Source organism: Periplaneta americana, chromosome 1 (assembly GCF_040183065.1).
Source record: "Periplaneta americana isolate PAMFEO1 chromosome 1, P.americana_PAMFEO1_priV1, whole genome shotgun sequence".
Taxonomy (NCBI): domain Eukaryota; kingdom Metazoa; phylum Arthropoda; class Insecta; order Blattodea; family Blattidae; genus Periplaneta; species Periplaneta americana.
Window position 1 is genome coordinate 145083819 of NC_091117.1, and position 23868 is coordinate 145107686.

Genomic DNA, 23868 nt, shown 5'->3' on the forward strand with positions numbered 1-23868 from the left:
TTTGTTTATAGCCATTGGTAGGTATTGTTATTTGAATTTAGAAGGCTAAGTTGTTTGTGTTTTGGTTCTTACTTATCTCTTTTCTTGAAATTCCATCAATTGAAAGCAAATTAACTATACTCAATATGATTAATGAATCAAAGGATATATTATTTGGTGCTTTTTCAAGCATAGTAACAAAAAATGATAAAGTAAACGAATGGACAAAAAAATTTGTAATATGTGAGGGTATGGAACTGATACCTCAGAACAAAGATTATGCATACGTTAGGGACACTTACTGGCCCAACATTAAGAAAGCAACTTTGACGAGTACCAATTCAAGTTCACAGTATCATAATATGAACACATTATGTAGCAAGTGAGTCTACTGGCGACATGGATGCCACTTATGACTTGAAAAATTCGCCTTTTTTTTTCCAGTTTTACGTTTGATCTATTCATAAATTAGTGTCGTTTTGTATTTAATTTGTAGGCTACAGTTGACAATGTCAGAAGAACTGGCAGTGGAGGAGGAAAGCCAGTAAAAATTACTGCAGTTGATGAATTGGTATTAGATTATTAGGAAAAAAATTTTGCATGTGTTGCTGGTCTAGGGCAGAAAAACCAGATGGCATTGGAAAATAATCAACATCCCGATTTGTAGAGCAATTTGTATTTGAAGCTTTGCTGATAATGCATGACTTCTATTTGTTTGTCTTGTTATGGCAGGTCCCACTATATTTAACAACTCTCCAAGCTTTTCAGCACTTTATTTAAACCGTCCATTATATTTAAACAATGCTCCCATAAAGGAATAATAATTGTTCTTTCTCGATATAGTTTTAGCTCTTCTCACAACAACTTCTTTACTACTTCAATCGAAATCACTAAACCACATTTATTAAAAAAATAACTACAATATTTTGTTTTGATTATCTGAGAAAGATTGCCACTGGTAACTGATAATATAGAAATCACCAGTCTTTAGAGTCTTGTAGGAATATTCCTGTTAAATACTAGTATAATCAACTAGATTAGCATTTTGCGAAACAGAATCACTTATGAACTGGTGAAATCGACCAATATTACTAGTCTGTGAACAGGGGCCTGTTTCTCAAAAATACTAGTTTAGTAGTTCACCAGTTACTAGTTACCAGAGTATATTTCATCAGCTCTAGTAGATTCTGTTTCTCAAACTATTTTACCAGTCTATTAACTTGTGACAATTTTTCACTAGTCACATGATCTATTTCACTAGTCAGCTGATTGAGTTAATTTGTTTATAGCCATTGGTAGGTATTGTTATTTGAATTTAGAAGGCTAAGTTGTTTGTGTTTTGGTTCTTACTTATCTCTTTTCTTGAAATTCCATCAATTGAAAGCAAATTAACTATACTCAATATGATTAATGAATCAAAGGATATATTATTTGGTGCTTTTTCAAGCATAGTAACAAAAAATGATAAAGTAAACGAATGGACAAAAAAATTTGTAATATGTGAGGGTATGGAACTGATACCTCAGAACAAAGATTATGCATACGTTAGGGACACTTACTGGCCCAACATTAAGAAAGCAACTTTGACGAGTACCAATTCAAGTTCACAGTATCATAATATGAACACATTATGTAGCAAGTGAGTCTACTGGCGACATGGATGCCACTTATGACTTGAAAAATTCGCCTTTTTTTTTTCCAGTTTTACGTTTGATCTATTCGTAAATTAGTGTCATTTTGTACTTAATTTGTAGGCTAAAGTTGACAATGTCAGAAGAACTGGCTGTGGAGGTGGAAAGTCAGCAAAAATTACTGCAGTTGATGAATTGGTATCAGATTATTAGGAAAAAAATTCTGCATGTGTTGCTGGTCTAGGGCAGAAAAACCAGATGGCATTGGAAAATAATCAACATCCCGATTTGTAGAGCAATTTGTATTTGAAGCTTTGCTGATAATGCATGACTTCTATTTGTTTGTCTTGTTATGGCAGGTCCCACTATATTGAACAACTCTCCAAGCTTTTCAGCACTTTATTTAAACCATTCATTATATTTAAACAATGCTCCCGTAAAGGAATAATAATTGTTCTTTCTCGATATAGTTTAAGCTCTTCTCACAACTTCTGTACTACTTCAATCGGAATCACTAAACCACATATTAAAAAAATAACTACAATATTTTGTTTTGATTATCTGAGAAAGATTGCCACTGGTAACTGATAATATAGAAATCACCAGTCTTTAGAGTCTTGTAGGAACATTCCTGTGGAATACTAGTAGCCTATAATCAACTAGATTAGCATTTTGAGAAACAGAATCTCTTAGGAACTGGTGAAATCGACCAATATTACTAGTCTGTGAACTGGTAACTACTACTTTACCCTTGTAGTTTCTAGAAACACAGACTTGTAAAACAAACTATTATTACTACTGTACAGACTAGTATTACTAGTCCGTGAGTTTTGAGAAACAGGCCCCTGGTAACTACTACTTTACCCTTGTAGTTTCTAGAAACACAAGACTTGTAAAATAAACTAATATTACTACTGTACAGACTAGTATTACTAGTCCATGAGTTTTGAGAAACAGGCCCCTGTAAAACAAACTATTATTACTACTGTACAGACTAGTATTACTAGTACGTGAGTTTTGAGAAACAGGCCCCTGGATTGTAATAATACTGCCTGCTCTTCGGTACAATTTATAAAATTTATAACATGGGAAACGCCGTATAGCAATGACACCGCCGTCTGGATTGTAATAATACTGCCTACTCTTCGGTACAATTTATAAAATTTATAACACATATGGGAAATGCCGTATAGTAATGTTTCTAGAATTTGCCGCTAGAGCGCGACTGTGACTGCACCATACCGCACAGAGCCACATCATTTCTAATCTGCAGATGTTAAAATGTTGAGGCGATTGTTAGTGATTGTATGATTAATTATTACATCTGACTAAGCTAAATATTCGTTGAAGTCAGTAGTTATAAATATATTGAATTTTTATGCTCTAATTTGTGTGTATAAACTTTGTGCAAAGTCATAAATTATTGCGAAACGTGATATTAATTTTCGATATAAATTAGGTGCTATGTTCATATTTAAAAATGGTGAATTGTTGTGTTCTCCTTTGTAAATCTAGACAAGGAAGTTCACATTCAAAGGAAATAAAATATCATGAATTTTCCTCAGCAAAAGAACTTAGAGAAAAGTGGCTGGTGTCTATATCCAGACAAGATGTCTATAATGGTAGCAGGTGGGTTCCAACTGATTACTTACGTGTGTGTAGTATCCATTTTCGTTCAGAAGACTATAGAGAGAACTGCAAGAAAAAAATTTAAAGCCTGGTGTTATGCTAAGCATTGAACCTACTAACTTCGAAAGAATGAATGTATTAGCAACGGCTGTACAAGTTTTCTCTCCTGGAGTAACTGCCACAGTTGACTTCATGAATAACAATGCCCGTATCAATACCAATGTATACTTCTCAGAAGCTGCCCCATCTGTACATTTCATGAAGTGTATATATAAATTTTTCACTATGCATGACGTGACAAAACACAGCATATGAGACAATGCAACCCGAATTCCATGCAGTTTTATTCTGTAGCTGATGAAAGACTGCAGTGGCTACAGTAATACTTCGTCGGATATATAAGAAGGATTCAGGCTGAATCGAAACGGGCTAAATTGAAAGGGCTAACCAAAGAGACGACAGAGGCACTTCTGTTCACTGTGAACTCTACAGTTCATTGTATCATACATCTTTTGAAAAATGGATTTTTCTACGTTCTCACAAGAAGATTTTCTGGAGATCCAGTAAAGATTCTTTTAGCGCAGTTAGAATGGGAGGTGGTAGTAATGATATAACAAATGTACGTACACATGTCGACCTGGTTGGCGAGTTGGTATAGCGCTGGCCTTCTATGCCCAAGGTTGCGGGTTCGATCCCGGGCCAGGTCGATGGCATTTAAGTGTGCTTAAATGCGACAGGCTCATGTCAGTAGATTTACTGGCATGTAAAAGAACTCCTGCGGGACAAAATTCCGGCACATCCGGCGACGCTGATATAACCTCTGCAGTTGCGAGCGCCATTAAATAAAACATAACATTTAACATGTACGTACACAGCAGCAGAAGCTATCAAAAGAATATTGAAGTCAGGACTTATGATAGCTTGCAAAGCAGCCAATGTCATTGGAGATAATATATATTGCAGAAAGACCTTTCCAACTGGTGGGAATAGTATCACAGATACCGGTACCGAAAATTACCTTGTTCTTCCTGATCATGTTTTGATTCTTTTGGACAAGCTTAGAGTACCAAATGATAGAATTGACATTAATTTAGAAACTGTTTCCCAAGCATTGATTTGCAGATATTTAATACGCGTAATTGATGAGAAAGTAAGTTGTGATTGGTCTATTAGGAATATATCTATGCCTAAAACTTCGACACCATTAAATGACCAAGGCAGAGGAGGGCTTAGATATCCAAAATCGACTTTTGTTGCCTTAATAAAACATTTGCAGGAGTTCGTTGAAGCAGCAGTACCATATTGTCACCGCCATCTTAAATTAACAAGTTATCTTCATAGATGTGGCAACACAGCAGAGCTGTCAAGTGGTATACTATAAAACGTCTTTGAGTGGTATAGCTCACGCAAGAAACGATTACCGTAAACCAATGGTGGCGTTGCTGTCGGTTTTGACGTGTGTATGTAGGCACGCCGAGGGGTGGGGGAGATTTGCGAGCCGATAGAAGTACTGGCTCTTCCAAGAAGATGAACAAATGAGGACATCGTTGTGGAAATAAAGAATGTAGCAAGAGAAAAAGTCGAAGCTAATTAAACGCACAACATATGTTTACGAATGAAATAATAATGCCTTGCGATACAAGACACGCATTCACATGAAATGGAACAAACTAAAGTCGTAATGTAACTATCACAAGGCAAGACTGATTCTATCGATGTAATTTCTCTTCCGAATGTACTCTTGAATATCATTCAAGTTATCTCGTGACCTTTCCTGTCGCCCGCTCTTCCTTATCGCAGTGTTTGATCCGCATTCCTTCCGTCGGTAATCCGTGGTTGCGAGACCTATAGTCCTACAGCAGACGACAATTCTAATGAACAGATCAGAGGACAAAATATTTCCATGTATACTGTTCTCCAACCAGGAGATCAACCGTGAAAGGAATGTGCTTACTATTGCCTCATCTATTGGAATGAAGTAGATAAAAAATATTACCATTATAAAGCCAGTTTAAAAACCATGCGCTCTCCTGCATATGTTATTTCCTGTATGAAGAGATTAAAAGACCAGGAGATTACTGTGATCTAATTTTGTAACTAGGGTAGTATCAATATGTCTGTATCAATCAACGAGTTAGATACTATAGCGAGGCTGAAGACCTCTGATAAGCGCTCCCTGCGGAGGCCAACAGTATTATGGATCGTTCCCTAAAAAACATGGCGGTCTATAGTACCGCCAGCCTCCGCAAGGCACAGTGCAACGAGTTGGTACATGTATTATATTTTTCAGATACATCAATATTTAATTTAAACATTTCACTATAGGTTTTGTAAAAAGCTGATTTATAAATGAAAAAGTAATAATTAAGACTTTAAATTTTCCAAAAATGTCTCATTCCCTCGGATTTAAATGAAATGTACCGTAAATCATAATATTCGTTGCTGGATAATTAAACCCTCTCCATACAGGTACCATTGCCGCAGAGAATTATAAGATAAGACGGACTGAGCATAAGCGAAATATCTGTATTAATAAGTTTGTACCATCAAGAGTTTAGTATTTATTGTGTTTATAGGGCCTACTCCAATTTTCTTTTTATTAATGCGTAGGGCTCTTTTTGTTAACAAAGAGGAAAGTTAGCACTTGCATCACACACAATTTGTCATTATTGTTCAAAATAATGTAAGAACAGTTTTATTCTGCAAAAGTCTCTGCCTAGTTGCGAGACACGTGTGAGATCAATGTTTGTTTCAAATTATATTAGACTACACGATGTCTCCATCACGCGACAATATTTGTTTCAAATTATATTAGACTACATGATGTCTCCATCACGCGAAAAGAAGTGTACCTAGCTGTGGCTCCTGTTGTTTCTGATAACAATGCTAATCGTAAGTATCTTATCGTTTCAATAAATGTGGTGAGTTATGATCATGAGTAAATTTCTATTAGTGTCATACTTTAATTATTATGTTGCATGCTAAGAGGTTATTTGTAGTTTTAACAATTGCAGTTTTCAAAAGTTCTCTGTGTTAATTCCAATTTCAAATGAATTTTTCTCAATAACTTAATTACTGGATATTTTTTTTTTAATTTTCGCCACTACCTTTCCTATATTTTACTCCTATTAGTTACATACGTCGTCTCTCTTGAAATCACCTGGTGAGCACTGAATTACATAATTTCATATTAGGTTAGATTAGCTGTAAGGTAATTAAATTTGTGACGAAGTCAAAAAATTACGTATTTATTTTTCTTCTGCCGATTAAATTCATCCGTCTTTAGGTGTTTTGCTTTGGTTGCATCGAGTATAGCTTGTCATTTAATATCTGGGCTATATTTAGTGAAACTAGTAAGACATAGGCCTACAGCTGTTATAAAACGTAAAGGTTTGTGTGTATTTTACTTTTTACTTATTAACATAGTCTTAATATGTAACTCAATTCACAATAATACTAACTTCATTACAGTCATTTCCTACAACATCCGAGCCGCGCCCCTTTGTTTTGACTAACCGAAACATGGCGGACCAATGTTCAATTGTCTTCAACTTTCTGAGGTCTTTGACCTCTCTATAGTATCTAACTCATTGGTATCAATGTTATGGTTTGTGCTGTGAGAGCTAGTCAATAGAGATAAGAGTACCCACGTGTGTGACCTTATGACATCAACATTCATTCACAGCATTACCCTCCTTCGTCTCATCCGGCAGAGACTTTCTCGTGGTTGGAGCACAGTAAATCACAACATTGCAATGAAGTAAAACTTTCTCTCCCTCACTAAATATAACCCAGATATTAAACGACAAGCTACATTCATAGCAACCAAAGCAAAGCACCTAAAGACGGATGAATGTATTCGGGAGAAGAAAAATAAATAATTTCTTGGCTTCGTCACAAATTTAATTACCTTACAGCTAATCTAACCTAACATGAAATCATGTAATTCAGTGCTCACCAGGTGATTTCAAGAGAGACGACGTATGTAACTATTAGGAGTAAAATATAGGAAAGGTAGTGGCAAAAATTAAAAAAAAAATCCAATAATTATTTAGAAAAATTCATTTGAAAGTTCCGGGTTCGATGACATTTTAAGTGTATTTAAAATGCGACAGCCTCATGTCAGCAGATTTACTGGCATGTAAAAGAGCTCCTGCGGGACAAAATTCCGACAGACCGGCGACGCTGAAATAAGCTCGGCAGTTGCGAGCGTCGTTAAATGAAACATTATTTAATTTAATTTCAAAAGATATTATATAATGGTATATTTAGACTGCATTTAGAGAAGTTTGAATGTCGTATGTTTTTCTCCCTGTGACGTATTTTATGTTGGTGAACCTGTTGTCAGAATTACCAGCTGCGTAATCGCGTTTAACAGCTGTATGTTTCGCAACATCTTTAGTTGGTATTTTATGAATCTGTGTATTGATGTTCACTTGCAATAGAGAATAATGATTGTCACACGTATTCGTGAAGAAAATTACGCATAAACTATTTTAACTTGTTCGATATTCTTCTGAATTCTAAAATTCTGCAGTGTGATACACAAAAAGTAAGTGCATTGTTTAGTATATTGTTTTTAGCCTGTAACGGTACATTTAACTGTGTGAGTAGAAGACGGCGAATCTGGAAAATGTTAAGCGATGTAATAAGATATTGAATTAAAGCAGATGTTTATTGTTGTATTTTATTAATAGGTTTTAAGGATGATTTCACAAAATTCCTGTCTTGCGTAAGTGACTTCGATTGTATTTATGCTAGCAATACTGAAGCAGATATGACATTAAAATAAAAATAAATGACTCATTCAGATGGGGAAGAACAGGAATCACGTCAGTGTTTTTTATTACCGGTACTTGTTTACACTCATTGTAAATTGTTGAGAGGAAATTGATAATTGTCGGTCAAATTATTACTGCGGGGATAACTGTGTAATATATAATATCCTACTTTAGCATTTCTGTTAACATGATATTTATATGGATTGCATAAACTTGAACTTCGAGTACGTACGTCAATATCAGTTACGGCGAACCATCTGCCACTTACTAAATTTTTGTCAGAATATGCATAATGATGAGTAGCGGTACCGTAATTCAATATTCGTTCATTTACGCTAGTCTGTATTATTTTATGTCCTTCCAAGAATGCACATTATGTGCTGGAGCTAATAATTTTGTTAACTAGTGGTATAAGCCTAATCCCCCTAACTCCTTAGGATAAATTTCAGAACACGGATTCCTTCCTTTCCCTCTTCAAAATTCCAACCTTGTGCACACAAAATAAATTATTGGCGCCGAAACGTGCCTTTTCGTAAACATGGTGGTGCGCATTCGACAAACGCAGACAAATCTGCTCCTTTTAATATTGTAAGATATAATTGTCAGTGAGGAATCCCTGTACTGAAATTTCCCCCCTATATTTTCAAGCATTTTATAATAAGTAGAAGAAACACTCATAGTGGAGGATATTAAAAAATACATGTGATAAGTGAACACAAGGTTATAATTTCTTCTCCTAATTTATGTGAAATGCCTTTCATCAAGTTTTGAAAACTAGGATTAAGTTGTAACGTGAGTGACCAGAAACATGGAAAACGTTGGTCTTAAAGTCATCATATTTGTTTTAAACAAACAAAAAATGTAGCCTAATTTACTCTAGAATTATTTAGTAAAATAGTGAGGACATTGAATGCAGTTCTGACATATTGCTTAAAACAAGCCTTTTTTGTTTATAAACATTTTTACTTAGGCCTATGCTTACTTTGTCTTTCATTTCGGTATTATTCTTGAATTGTCATCATCCAAGTAAAAATCAATCACTTTCTTGGTTGTCTCTTCTGATAGTTTCTTCCCTTTCCTTTGTTCGGTCAATGCTAGAATACTTTTCTCAGTCACAAGTGCACGTGCCTGGCGTATCATGTACTCAGAAACGTCAAACATTTCACTAACTTTATTTCTAGGCCATGACAGTGGTACCAGTGTAAGTATTGGATTCCTTCACGGATGTTGACATGTTTAATTTTATTTTCAATTTTTCCATTAACTTATCAGAATGTTGTGCTTTCTCTTGCACGTTCGCTTTTGTTGTCTCAAGTTCTGGTTCAGTTGCTAATTCAATATCATAAATTTTACTGAGTGCTTTGTACTGCTGATTGAAACTTTCGTTTAGCTGCAACCGATTACCTGTGCCTAGAAACTGAGTGCAATTGTATAGGGGATATGCCTACTGAAGTAAAGTGGTGTTCAGTCTACTTGGTGATTCTTGAATCAAATCTGTAGACTCAGTAACTTCTTGACCAAAAGAAGACGATGTTCTGTTTTGAGTTGTGAGTGTGTTACGAACTTCACACAAGCGTTTCCTAAACATTGAACAGAGCTTCTCCCCAGGAGTCACAGATCGTTCACTGTCTCTTAATTCCTTTGCTTCTTTTAATGTTATTTCACGTAGGGCTGATTTAATTGACGCTTGTGAATGTTGAAAATATCACAGCATAACTTTTGATGGAGTGCAAATCGGCATAGATGTAGGCTATATTTGTCTATGTGTTTTGAACAAATAGCTGACTCATCAAAAGATATGGACTGGATATGACTACGCCAGAGTATGTTCCTGTACTTTGCGTGTCTAGGTAGTCAATATCTTCAAACCACCAAAGTGAGGAATTTTTCATGCACTTCATAAAAACGTTATTTTGTTCTGTCAAGTGTGTTTGTCAGACTTTTTCTTGAGATCTTCAATTGTTGTTTAGTCAACTGTCCGAAGACAGGTATCACTTACGAGGCAACTAGGCCAAGAGATAATGGGGTTGGATGGCCAATTCCTTTCCCCCTCCATTGCATACATCGCCGACTAGCTACATATTACACTAGTCAGACTTCAGATGCATACAAACAAATGTTCTTCCTCTGACACATATCGTCAAGTGAGATGTACTGCCTGATAATAGATGTACATATCAGCCAGAACCTCAGTCAGAGGATGAGATCTTCAGTAATATCAGTAATTAACTGATGTGAGGGAGATGCACAGATCTTTCCTCATTGTGAATAAGTTAGGCCTATTAGTTTCTTTTTGTTGAACATCACTACTTATATTTCAGACCATGAGGTACTCCTTCACCAGACACAGCATGACAAATTTTAATTGATAGAATATTTTGAGAAATCGTAACACAACCGACTGCATTTCGCAGTTGACTGAATTTTCAGTTTTTTTTTTTTTTTCATAAATAACCGCAAAAATTCCCTAACCAAGAAACATGGTACTGATATATGAAACACATACCGTACTACATCAACATCTAATGCACTAGGTTGTTGAATTAATGCTGTTAACATGCGCAAGAATTATAAACAAATAATCTTTATTTTTATTTTCTGTGTAATCTCCCCTCTGCTGCTACTGCTGCTGCTTGCATCCTTGAACTCATGGTGTTTTGAAGGATTAAAACTTACTACCGATATGTTATATTAATAACATTCGGTATTCATCCTCCTAACAGTAGCTGCTGGAAATATTGTTCATCTTGTGTGATACATAATCACATCACATCCACAGAACCTGTTTCATTAAACCTGTTCACTAATTTAGTATTGGTTTTCTATGTGGATCTGAGTGGCCAGGAAATTTATGTCTAAAGTTTTTCCTTGTTCTGATACAAAATTTATTTTCCAGATATACATTTTCAAAATTGGACATTCCTGTTTTATGACTAACCATTAACGATGCCAATTTGACTATTCTCACGAGTTTGTCTCCCCTTTTCTGCATGACTATTGAAAGAAGTGACGTTTATTGCTTTGTGCTATGTTCAGTGCATGAACATGTAGGCCTACACATGCAGATAAGGGGAGATCAACTCGTGAAAATAGTCAAATCAGCATCTTTAGTAGTTAGTCATAAAACTGAAATATCCAATTTTGAAAACTTAGCTACATCTGGAAAATAAGTCATGTGGCAGAACAAGGGAAAATTTTAGATGTAGATTTTTCTGGCTGCCCAGTTCCATGTAGAAAACCAATATTAAATTAGTGAATAGTTTTAATGAAACAGGTTTTGTGAATGACGTGATGTAAATTATGTATCACACAAGATGGGCAACACTTCCAACAGCTACTGTGAGGAGAGTGAGTACCGAATGTTATTAATATAATATAGTGGGAAATTTTAATACATTGGAGCATCATGAATTTGTGGATGCAAGCAGTGGTGGTAGAGGAGGGGATCTACTGCTGGTTGGCTGACAGAAACATCAGGAATGTTTGCTGGGACTCACTGTAGTTTCATCATATCTTTCATAAAAATAAAAGAGAATTCAAAATTAATATATGTGTTGTTATAGGATGGCAGACAGTGTTAAACCACAAAATGCATCATCGCTGTTGGAAGAGGAATTGAGTGTCTTGATTGAAGATTATAGTATTCCCCATATTGCTGAACTTAGTCCAGACTCTTTACTCATGCAGTCACAGTACGCCAAGGTAAGGCAATTTATGTCTGTTGTATTTCATAATTAATAGTGATCCTAGTTTTCGTAATTAAGTGAATGCACTGGCTCTAAAAAATCCGAGAAATGAAGGGCTGACATAGTGGTTTCTCTATGTGACTTTGATTTCGTGTGGCATTGTCAACCCTCACATTTCACTCACCAGCTGACTGTTGGGCATTCACACGCACGCACACACCAATGCGTACGTACGCATGCACGCGCGTGCGCACACACACACACACACACACACACACCCACACACACCACACACACACACACACACACACACACCAACATGTAGAATAAATAAGATGTGAACTGACATCTCCACCTGATTGACAATTGAGGTGTTTGCCGGAAAAAGGGCGTATACTTCAATATGGCGAATTGAGATACATGCAATCTAAGATTTTAAAACGCACCTGATTAAAATGTTATACACACACGCAGCCCTGTTCTGCAGGTATGTACAGTACAGTCAAAACAAAATTTCGCTACTATAATTATTCACTACATTTTAAACTGTTTTCTGAAGAAGGGCGTATAGGTCTATCCAATTTTCTTCCGGCAAAGCCCTCAATTGATTGATTCTTTGTTGATTAACAAAATGACTAGACTAACAAATAAGTTTTGGGACCAACTAGGGTATTCCTAACTTAGCTGCGTAGTCTTTTGCTGTAGGAATCTTATGGAGTGACTGTTATGGAAAATGAAATTGGTGAAATGATGGTAAGGTTACGTGATTATCTCGAAAACGTGTTCTAACAAGTCTTTATCTAACTCCATTTTCAACCTATCTTTCAAACACACAAGCTGATATTCTTTCAGTAGGCACAGATGCGTACATAGGTCAAAGAAATGTCATTGCAAGATTTTGAAGACCATAATTTGTTGAAATCTTACAGTGTGTCAGGAGGAGTTCTGTCCCTGATCACATATATCAGATTGACCATTCCCATGTTATGAAATGGCAACATAAAAAGAGAATAACTACCATAACCTCCACCAAAGACATTTTTTGGTAACAATGGCTAGATGGAAGTACAGTTGTTTCATACAATTTTTTTTTTTTTTTAGAGTTTTAAGATGTTTTTATTAAAAGTACCAGGTCTCTTGGACCCTTGCCTTTTACAAAAATATGATTATACAAATTGAAATATAAAATAGGTTACAGTAAAGAAAATTTATTAATAAGACCGTCAAAGACGGAGGTATTTCCATACAATTCTATAAGTTATAATGTAACTTCCTTTGCAGCCACTAGATGGCAGCATAGTGAAATTGATAAAAGTGTTTGTCTTGGAAGTCCATTAGGCTGATCAATCTGTTGTTTGTAATCGGAGCTTCTGTAGTGGATTCTTCATAACAGTTCCCTTGATTCTGTCTATAAATTATAAGACTGTTGCAATCTTTAGGAGAAACGTGGAAAGATCGAAAAACTATAAGTTAGTAGACTGTGGAATCCTCGCTAATGTTGGTAGGTGAAATCTGTAAACTCCATGCATTGTCTATTGTCACATCAGTTAGCTCTGCCAACAAACCCTGATCCACATCCATATGACCCTATCATGTGTATCTGCTGGACAATGTTATCAGACTGTAGCAGATGAGAGAGAACAAGAATAAGTGCTCAACAGGCTAAAATTGTACATACCGAGAATAGAAATCAGGCTGTTTTACAGATGTGATCTCAGCCCCACTTACTCAGCAATGAACTACTGTATATCATTTTACGTGCCTGTAATGTTTGGATCTTATGTTCTGGACTCACAGTGGTAAATAACTTAAAACTGGTTTGATCACCATTAATTTGTCCTTCATTACTTTTTTCTTTGACCTTATATTACTAGCCTTTCCCTTTACAATCCTGTATTTTCCATTGCAAATATATTTTCTTTCCATTGAGTCTGCATCATACTAAATCTTTATATAATTTTTGTAATTTATTTGAGAGAAGTTCATTTCCCACTTAATTTATGTGTGTGAAACATGTCAATTTACGAAAAAATGTAATTTGTTGAACTTTAGAGTTAGTCTGTCTCTCATTTTTAAATTTAGAATGGAAGTTTCAGAAACAAAACAATATTGATTTGGATGTCATAATCTCAATTAGCCTATACGTTTTTTATAACTTACGATGCTACATTTAATTGGAAGGTTATGAAAGTAGCCTAGCTAATTTCATAACTCTTATTCTCATCAGTAGAAGAGACCATTGTTTCAAACTGGGACAAAATTGACATTTCAGCTCATAATTTGTTGTTGCTGTAAGATTTTCGTGACTCTAATTTAATTTGTTTAAGAATGAGAAATTCCGTATTACGAAGTATTTTTTACTTATATTGTTTTCCTTTGTCACCTTCAATACGACATCCTTAATGATACAGCTCAAGAGCTCCACAATTGGTAACTTTATTTCCCACAGTGCGACGTCACTAAGCATTCTTTTAGGATGATGTAGGCTACTCTATTTATAGACATTGATCGTAACAGTAACTCAGCAACATATTGCATCACTGCACATACTAATATTAGTGCAGCGAAGTACACAGTTTTGTTTGCATTCATACCTGTCATTCATTGAGTCCCATGATTTTGTCTTACTTGGATGAGCATAACAATTGTAGCATCCTTTCCCTTTGTGTAGGTGTGGCCTATTCTCTTAAATAATTTTGCACTACCTATATAGGCCTATTATTAATATATCAGAAGCTTAACATTTTCGGATCCATACGATTTCTCAACAAAGAGGCTAGGGTTCAGCCTAGGATAGTTAACGTGAATTTTGTGGTAGGCAGATGGGTTGTGGGTCAACTTTTGTTTGTGTAATTCTGTTCCTCCTATTATCCTTATTTCATTGTTGTTTCATTATTATAAGGAGAACCCCTTGGAGTTTAGTCATGGTTAGAGGCTCTGAAGCAGTGTGCCATTCCCAATAAACTAGTAGTTTGTTTCCTAGACATTCATACCCTAAGTTTAATTTAACTTATAGTAGATTTCTCGTGATGTTAGAAATTTTGACATGAATAATGTATTTTAATTACATTTGCATTAAATTGCTTCCAATTGACTACTTTCTATCTTTCAGTTTCCTCCATAGATAAAAATAACATAGATTTCAAACCAGAGATTTAAGTGAGTAGTCACAGTCCATATTATACAAGATATAGGGATTGTTGGTTGGTAGGTTTGTGTGTGAGTGGGTCACTCAATTGGTCCTTAGGTTGTATTTTATCGCCCAGAACTCGACAATTTATTGGCTTTACTCGACTTGATTGAGGTCCATTTTCAATATGCACATCTCATAAATGTGGTAAGTACCAAGTTACACGGAAGTTCTAGAGTGACTGGAAAAATATACATTTAATAGCCATTCTACTGTATGTTGCCATCACTGCTACTGCCTACTCCAACACAACCTTCCAAGAACTAGGTCCTTTGACTGTTCTATCCTAACTTTATTGAATATTTAGAATGACTCTAGGTATTTATAAATAAATGGAACTGTTTAAGCAATCAGTTAAAAAAACAAGACAAAATAAGACCAATGTTTCTTTTGAGTATAGGTAGAGGCGTCATTTACAGAGGGCAAAGCGGGACAGTTGCCCTTACCCCCTGAGTTTAAGATTAGAAAAATTAATAATTGAGTATTAGTATTAAAGAAAAAATGTGAGAACTGCATTAAAATATTTCACTTTTATAAATGCTTAAGAAGTAAAAGACGAGCTAGTTAATGATTTTGCTCAAATAAAACAAGACATTATCTTTGCTACGTTAGTAGTTGTTACCTATTGCAAATAAAAGTACAGTTTCTTTTATTAATTGAAATTAAAAGTTCTTTATCATTAAAATTATGTTTATTTGTTGGCACATATACTGTATTAACGTAAATCACTTAGGATAAGAAGTTAAAACTATGCTACGGTATATGTAGAAACTGGAAATACACTGTAAAAAAAATTAAACCATGATACCAGTCCTATTTGTGATTTCAAATAATACAGTATACTTAAACATTCATCGTCAACTTTGTGAGGTGTATGGTGATGATGCCATTAGTGATGAAATGGTCAGGACATGGGTTAGGAAGTTCAACTAGGGCTGCGTCTCTGTGCATGACGAGCAGCGTACTGGTCGGCCATCTTTGATCAATGACGATTTGGTGCATGCTGTCGATGAAAAAATTCATGAGGACAGGAGGTTCACAATTTCTTCGCTTTCCTTGAATTTTCCACAAATGTCGCGGAGTGTTCTCTACAAAATTATGACAGGTCGATTACGATATCGAAAATTGTGCTCACGATGGGTACCTAAGATGCTCACCGAGGAACACAAAACCAAACGAGCTTCCAGTGCATTGAGCTTTCTCACATGTTACAGTGAGCAAGGCGATGAGTTTCTTGACCATTTCGTGACAGGTGACGAGACTTGGGTGTCTCACATGATACCAGAATCGAAGCAGCAGTCCATGGAATGGAGGCACACTGCATCGCCAAGGAAAAAGAAATTCAAACAAACCATGTCAACACACAAGATCATGTGCACTGTTTTTTGGGACAGAAAAGGAGTCCTACTCATGGAATTCTTGCCTTGGGGTGAAACCATTATTAGAGAAACCTATTGTCAAACCTTGAAGAAGCTCCGTCGCGCAATTCAGAACAAGACGTGGGATGCTGACCGACGGAGTTGTGTTGCTTCATGACAACGCTCGGCCACACACACAGCTCGTGACACCCAAAATCTCATCTCGAAATTTGGCTGGGAACAAATTGACTTTCCCCCCCTACAGCCTGGATTTGTCTCCGAGTGACTTTCATCTCTTCCTGCACCTCAAGAAGTTCCTCGGTGGTCAACATTTTGATGGCGACGATGAAGTGAAAATAGCAGTGCGAGAGTGGTTCACATCACAGGCGGGCAAATTCTACAAAGAGGGGGTAGAAAGACTTGTGCCACGACTCGATAAATGCCTCAATAATTGTGGAGATTATGTTGAGAAGTAATTGAAGTGTAGGGAATACAATGCAACAAAAATGGTTTGTAAATATCTTCCCGTTTACTTACTACACCCTTTTGGAACTTACTTTAAGAACATGCCTCATCCAACGAAGCACAGGTGTTTCAATTTGTACCATTTTATAGTTTGAAAATGTTGAACTGCTGGGTTTTATTAAAACAGCACCTAGGGCTCAGCTGTTTACACTGCTCCGACATTGTGTCACGTCAATTGAATAGATTTTATAAGTGCATCATTGTGTTGCAATGGCAAAGATGTTGCTGATTGAACTTGATTAGAAGGCGAATGTAGCAGCAATGTGCATGATTGCAGCTGAACATGGAACAAGAATGATGCGGATGCATCCTATAAATGCATGGTTATGGCGAGTTACATTACCTGATACCTCAACTTCTGGCAGATAAAGAGCGATTTTCAGTGTATTGTTACATGTCGAAAGATCAGTTCTATGCCCTTCTAGAAATGGTTGTAACAAAGCTGAGAAAGGTAGTACAGCATTGCCTTGTTCATATCCACGATACATAATTCGACAATGAGCAGAGCATTTCTTATGCCTTAACAGGTCTGACGAAATCTGGGAATCCATATATTGATTTGATGCCTCAGATGGTTTATTGTGTGAGATACAGCAATAACTCGACATATTATAGCAATATAAACACTTCCATTCAAATATAGGATATGACACATGTTAATATGTCACATCAGGATAGTGTGTATAGAGGTCTTGTTTATAGCAAAAGAAACACATTGACACCATTGTAAATGAAAACATTCAATTTTCTGCCTCTTGCTTTACTGTCAGCAAAAGTTTTCATGATTTGAGAGAGAACCAAGATTTCATCAGTGTCATTCTAAATTCAGACCTTTGCTAATATTGATAAACATTCCTAGCCCATGGTTTTTTAAGTTGGTTATTTAACGACGCTGTATCAATAACGAGGTTATTTAGCGTCAGTGAGATTGGTGATAGCGAGATGGTACTTAGCGAAATGAGGCCGAAGATTCCCCATAGATTACCTGGCATTTACCTTACAGTTGGGGAAAACCTCGGAAAAACCCAACCAGGTAACCAGGCCAAGCGGTCTAGCCCATGGTAGAGATGGTAGAGCGCAAACATGTTATTAGTGAAGCTTGGATTCCTAGGATTTGACATTTTCTAATTTTTTTCCTTTGTAGCATTACTATTGTAACGTGTATGTTTCACATTACTATTGTAACATGTATTTTTCGTTAGTAATTCCGTAATCAAATGTATGAAACCTATTGGTCCACAAACTTTCTAAAATATTTACGAATCTAAAGGAGACTGTTAAATCGTACTTTTCAGGGAGGGGAAGGGGGAGAGTAAAAACAGTCACAAAAAAGAAAAAGGAAAAAGATTAATTCAACCATTCATTTCATCCATAAGAAGTTCTATGGTGTACATTTTCAATATGCAGTTTTTTGAGGTATTTGCATCAAAAAAATCTCGTAGAATGTGGTGAAGAATCCCTTGAAGACACTAGTGGTCACAAAGTTCCAGATGAATCTACTTTGCATGAGAACTGTTTGAACACCTCTATGAGAAAACACTGGATACCGTAAGTGTCGACATAGGTGATCATTACTTGTGGCTTTGTGTTGACGTTACATTAACAATATTATTGGAAGCTGAAAACTGTATCTAATCCTTTGTGGTTTCTGTGATTAAAGTAGAAGAGATTCTTTCATGTTTCCGTGATCCATGTAACATGCCTAATCTGTGGTTTATATCACTTGATGGAATAAGAATGAATGGTATTGTTTCTTCTAAGTTTATTTAAATCACCTAGTTACATTCAGAGAGGTGCTACCAGAAATATAAAAATAATAATAATAATAATAATAATAATAATAATAATAATAATAATAATAATAATGGCTTTATTTAACCTGGCAGAGTTAAAGCCATAATGCCTTCTCTTACACTAACCAGGATTAAAACTTGCTTACATAGTTGAACCTACAACTGGATCGGATTTAAGTAATTACATACTGATACGATTTAGGTACATAATAAGATCAAAAGAGATAGTTACATAAAAATTTACCTCATAAAATAAAAATAAACATAGTGGAATACATATTAATTTTGTTAGAATCAAATACGAATCACACAAAAATAGTAAAAATAACGACATTGGAATACATATTAATATTAGATTAAAAGTAAGTAAAATTCACATAATTAAACCAGAAACCGACAATTTAATAAAATGTACACAATAAAAAAAATAATAATTATTAAAAAAACAACACAGTGGAATACATATTGGTGTTAAGTGATAAATAAACACGATTTACATGATTACACAATAAAAATAAGAAACAAAAAATAAAAATAAATACAGTGGAATACATTGTATTAAATATTTGCAACTCATATTAATTTTGTCACATCCTCTTTTCCAATAGATTTTTATTCACTCGATTCCTAATACTCATGAGAGAACTGGTTGTTAATGTGTTTGAATATCACCACTGCATGGTATTGATATCCGTACTTTCATCAACTGTAATAGAGATTTATAGCTATTATTGAGTTAAATCAGTTGAAAAAATCATCAATTCTCTTGGCCACTGTGTTTCGCGAAAAGGATATATTTCAGAGTTTGAACCTAACCAAGACACAATTTCAGCAGTTTTAACAATTCACTCCTTAACGAATTCACTTTCAATAAATCATTTTCTAGCAGCTCTGCAATGACATAGCTTGCTTTAACATTGGTTTCAGTATCTTTTTTTTACATTCATGAACATATACTTTTTACAAGTGCTGCTTCGAAGTCTATTATTTATCTTCTCTTGATTTGTTTTTTGGCATTGATCATATATTTTGATTGATGAATTTCGTAATGGCTTATTATATTATATTCCTTTAGATCACTTATCACGTAATTTTACCTCTAATTTTACAGCAGAAGTTAACCTTTTTTGTGTAATATTTATGATTAGGTGACAGTCATTATGTTTTTCTGTTTCGACAGTTACTTCCAAAAGGGCAATGTCGTTTTCCAAACTCTCAAACAGCAAAAGAATTGAAATTTTTCTTAAAGAACTGCGTGGAAAGAAAACTGAAGAATTGACGTTTACAAGTATTAGGTAGAAAAATAACAAGACGAATCCTACAAAGGACGTATACCCTTTGACACGAAAAATGGTCACTTTCCTGTAGTCTGAATTTGTCTAAGTGTTGTTTGGGTTCATTCGAGATTCACAGGAAGAAATATTAAACATCGATGTCAGAGAATGGAGTCAAGTTGTAGAAGCAACATATCTGTTTATCACGAAATGACATATTCCCTATGAAGCCTGTATGACTTAGCGATAGAACTCTTTCTTCTCATTGCAAAGTCTGGGCTTCGAATCTTTCAATGTAAAATGCACACATGTAAACACAGTGCACACATTGTTTCCTGAGCTATTCCAAGGAGGACTTAGTCTCTGAACAGCAACCAATTTCGGTGTCAAAGAGAGTACATAATTTGTGTCTGTTTTGAATAACCTGGGCTGCACTTTATTGGATGAACTTTGAAAATAGATCAGTATATGTTATGCAATTGTGTTGTGTTGGATTTCAAGAAATATCCCATTTTCGAGAGTAGAACATTGGAATTGGAATATTTATTACTCACCTAATAAAGTATCTGCAGCTTTCTTTCATGAACACAAGTATATTACAGTGACTTGAGTGAATAATTTCATTATAGGGTTAGCACAATAAGTTGAATGTTTGCAGTGCAGATGTAACATAAAAAACAACTTTTTAGCATAAAAATTATGTTTGAGAAGTGACTTTACTTTCATTAGGAATTCAGAGTTTTTAAAGACTAATATAGTATGCTTTATATCATCATGGTGTGGCACACCCTCAGGTTGCAAATAGAGAAAACGGCCTGTAGATATGGAAGGTAGTTGCGAATATATTGAATATGCAGTCGCAGACAGCCGATAAGTGGTGGTAGTCCAGCTTAAGGGTTGGGCAAAGGGCTAACAACCCATCACCGTAGCACATCAGCTGCTTGTTTATACTGGTGACGTGAATATGTTAGGAGAAAATCCACAAACTATTAGGGAAAACCTGGGAATTTTACTTCAAGCAAGTAATGAGAAATGTTTGGAATTAAATCCCGAAAAGACAAAGTAATATGATTATGTCTTGTGATCGGAAAATAGTACGAGATGGAAATATAAAGATTAGAAATTTATCCTTTGAAGAGATGGAAAAATTCAAATATCTTGGAGCAGCAGTAACAAATATAAATGACACTAGAGGAAATCAAATGCAGAATAAATATGAGAAATGCCTGCTGTTATTCGGTTCAGAAGCTTTCATCATCTAGTCTGCTTTAAAAAAAAAACTGAAAGTTAGAATTTGTAAAACAGGTATATTACCAATTGTGAAACTTTGACTCTCACTTTGAGAGAAGAACAGAGATTAAGTAAGGGTGTTTGAGAATAAGGTGCTTAGGAAAATATTTAGAGCTAAGAGGGATGAAGTTATAGGAGAATGGAGAAAGTTACACAGTGCAGAACTGCACACATTATATTCTTCACCTAACATAATTAGGAACATTAAATCCAGACGTTTGAGATGGGCAGGGCATGTAGCATTTATGGGTGAATCCAAAAATGTGTATAGAGTATTAGTGGGAAGATCTGAGGGAAAAAGACCTTTGGGGAGGCCGAGAATATTAAAATGGATTTGAGGGAGATGGAATATGATGCTGGGGACTGGATTAATCTTGTTCAGGATAGGGACTGATGGTGGGCTTATGTAAGAGTGGCAATGAACCTTCAGGTTCTCTAAAACCCTTTGTAAGTGAGTAAGTTGTAATATAATATGCTTTAGTTTTAAGATAACCTATTCAAAGTTTCAAATTGTTTTCCTTTGTTGTTGTGGTATCTGTTTCCTCCTCTTGACTTTGATTGTGACATTGCGTTATAAGTTTGTGTGTGTTATCATATCACCAAGGCCATTTAACAGCAGTGCATATGTGTTTATATTCAGTTGCCAGTTTATTGCAAGTGTGGTAAGTGCTGTTGAATGGAACAGAATACACTTAATACTGATGACGATTATCACTGAATTCTAGAAATGATGGTACAGTTCATTTTGTTATTGTATCTGTTGAATAAGATCACTTATTTGCTTACTTAATTTAGACATAAACTTAGAACTAATAGAAGTGGCTATACATGAAGGTATGAGCATTGGTGAGCTGTTCAGAAAAGGTATAGCTTAGAATTGTTTCATTGTTATCAAAATAACATGGGAAATTCATATTAAGAACTTTCGATCTACTGCCATCTTTATATAAACAAAATAATGAAAAAAGTGTCCTACAGTTGTGAGCTGGAGAGATTGCTAGAAATAGGGATTGATTTGTTTTCACATTAAGAAAGAGCAGTGTGGCTATTGTGCATTCAGAAAATACTTATTGCAACATTAATCATTAACATTTATTTATTTATTAACATCAATTTTATCCTCTGATTGAGGTTCTGGCTGATGTACATCTATTATCAGGCAGTACATCTCACTTGACGATATTATGTCAGAGGAAGAACAATTGTTTGTATGCATCTAAAGAGTGATTAGTATAATATGTTACTGGTCAGTGATGTATGCAATGGAGGGGGAAAGGAACTGGCCACCCTACCCCATTATCTCTGGGCCTAGTGCCTAATAAATAGTGTCTTCTTGGTATCACTTGTGAGATTCAGATCTGCCTTTGGATAGTTGACTAAACATCAACAAAAATGTCATTCTGTTTACACACTAAAAATATTCATTCTACTTAGGCCTACCTACTATTCATATTACTGATACTTCGCAGAAGAGTGAATTTTATAAGCAGGTATTCTCTGGATCCCAATTTTGGAACACATTCCTAACAGGAAGTGTTATGCCCATGGATCTCAAAAAATGTTGCGTTTCCCTCAACTAACTTACGTAATTTTTAGACATTTAGCAGTTAAACAGTGAAAAAAGTAACATGTAACAACAATTTAACATACTACTATCTGAAGCAGACATCTTGCTAAGTAGGAAAATATAGAACATTTATTTTAAGCCTGATTTTTTGTTCTTTATTTTTCTTCAAAACTTTTCCTTCCCTACGAATTTGTTGCCCTGCGCCTGGGCCCATTGGCCCATACGTAAATACAGGCCCTGCTGATAAGTCGTGTTGGTTAAGATAGCATGGCTTGATCAGTTTATAAACTTATTCTGGATTTTTGGGATGCCATCATCATGTTCATTGGGGGAGGGGGAACTCTTTCTCCACTGAAGGATTATTTCCAGGAAGACACAGAGATAGTTTAACCAACTTCTGGAGTTGTGCACAGGAATCATTTTCTCAGAAAAAGATTCGAGAAATTTCACTCCATTCTCAGCATTTTCCTCATTCCATTTCGCTATTTTCTCTGAAGTCACTTATTTCTGCAAGCAAGAAATTCCATCAAATAAATTATCTTCATCCAGGTAAAGTCCATCTACATTTGAAGAAAAATTAAATACTATCTCTTCAAATTTTTTCTCTTTGTGAAGGAGATCTCAGCAGTATACATTCCATAGATATTTTATGAATGAATAACCCAGACACTGAGATATTCTACAGCATTTTCATAAAATTCACAAGAGAGACTGAGAAATTTTGTTGTGGAATAAGAACCACATTCTTCTACAGGTGCCAAAACTTACTTAATTGGTAATGGAATACATTTCTCTTCTTTTCTGGAGTTCAGTTTTTCTATTAACAATATGGAAAACTCAACGTTCTCACCTTCAGTTTTGATTATGGTGTCATGAAAAAGTGACGAAGTTGTTCACTAAAAAGATTGTATCATTATCCATCTAAATTAAAACAGACGCTGGTACAGACACTCATTCTACCTCACTTCGATTATTGCGACGTTTTGTTCAGTGATCTCAGGATTGATTCTGCTCAGAAACTACAGTGTGTTCATAACGCGTGCGTCCGCTTCATTTGTAATGTTCGATACTATGATCATATCTCACCTTCTTTCAAGAAAGTAATCATGGCTTAGGTTACATGAGAGGAGAAATCTGCACTCACTTTCTCTCTTATATCGAATTA

At 35.3% G+C, this 23868-nt stretch overlaps 1 protein-coding gene across 3 annotated transcripts in view; it reads left to right on the forward strand.

Annotated features, from left to right (window-relative positions):
• The first annotated feature begins 7588 nt into the window (after positions 1–7588).
• LOC138701783 (calcium-binding and coiled-coil domain-containing protein 1-like) overlaps positions 7589–23868 on the forward strand; it is a 72301-nt gene continuing 56021 nt past the window's right edge. For 2 of the 3 annotated variants that reach the window (XM_069829045.1, XM_069829053.1), the window contains exons 1-2: positions 7589–7791; positions 11584–11722. In XM_069829045.1, the coding sequence (XP_069685146.1) occupies positions 11585–11722 (138 nt within the window). In that variant the 5' untranslated portion in view covers positions 7589–7791; position 11584. Of the gene's footprint in view, positions 7792–11583; positions 11723–21732; positions 21870–23868 lie in introns of those variants that run through there. The other variant, XM_069829059.1, reaches the window with a different exon arrangement.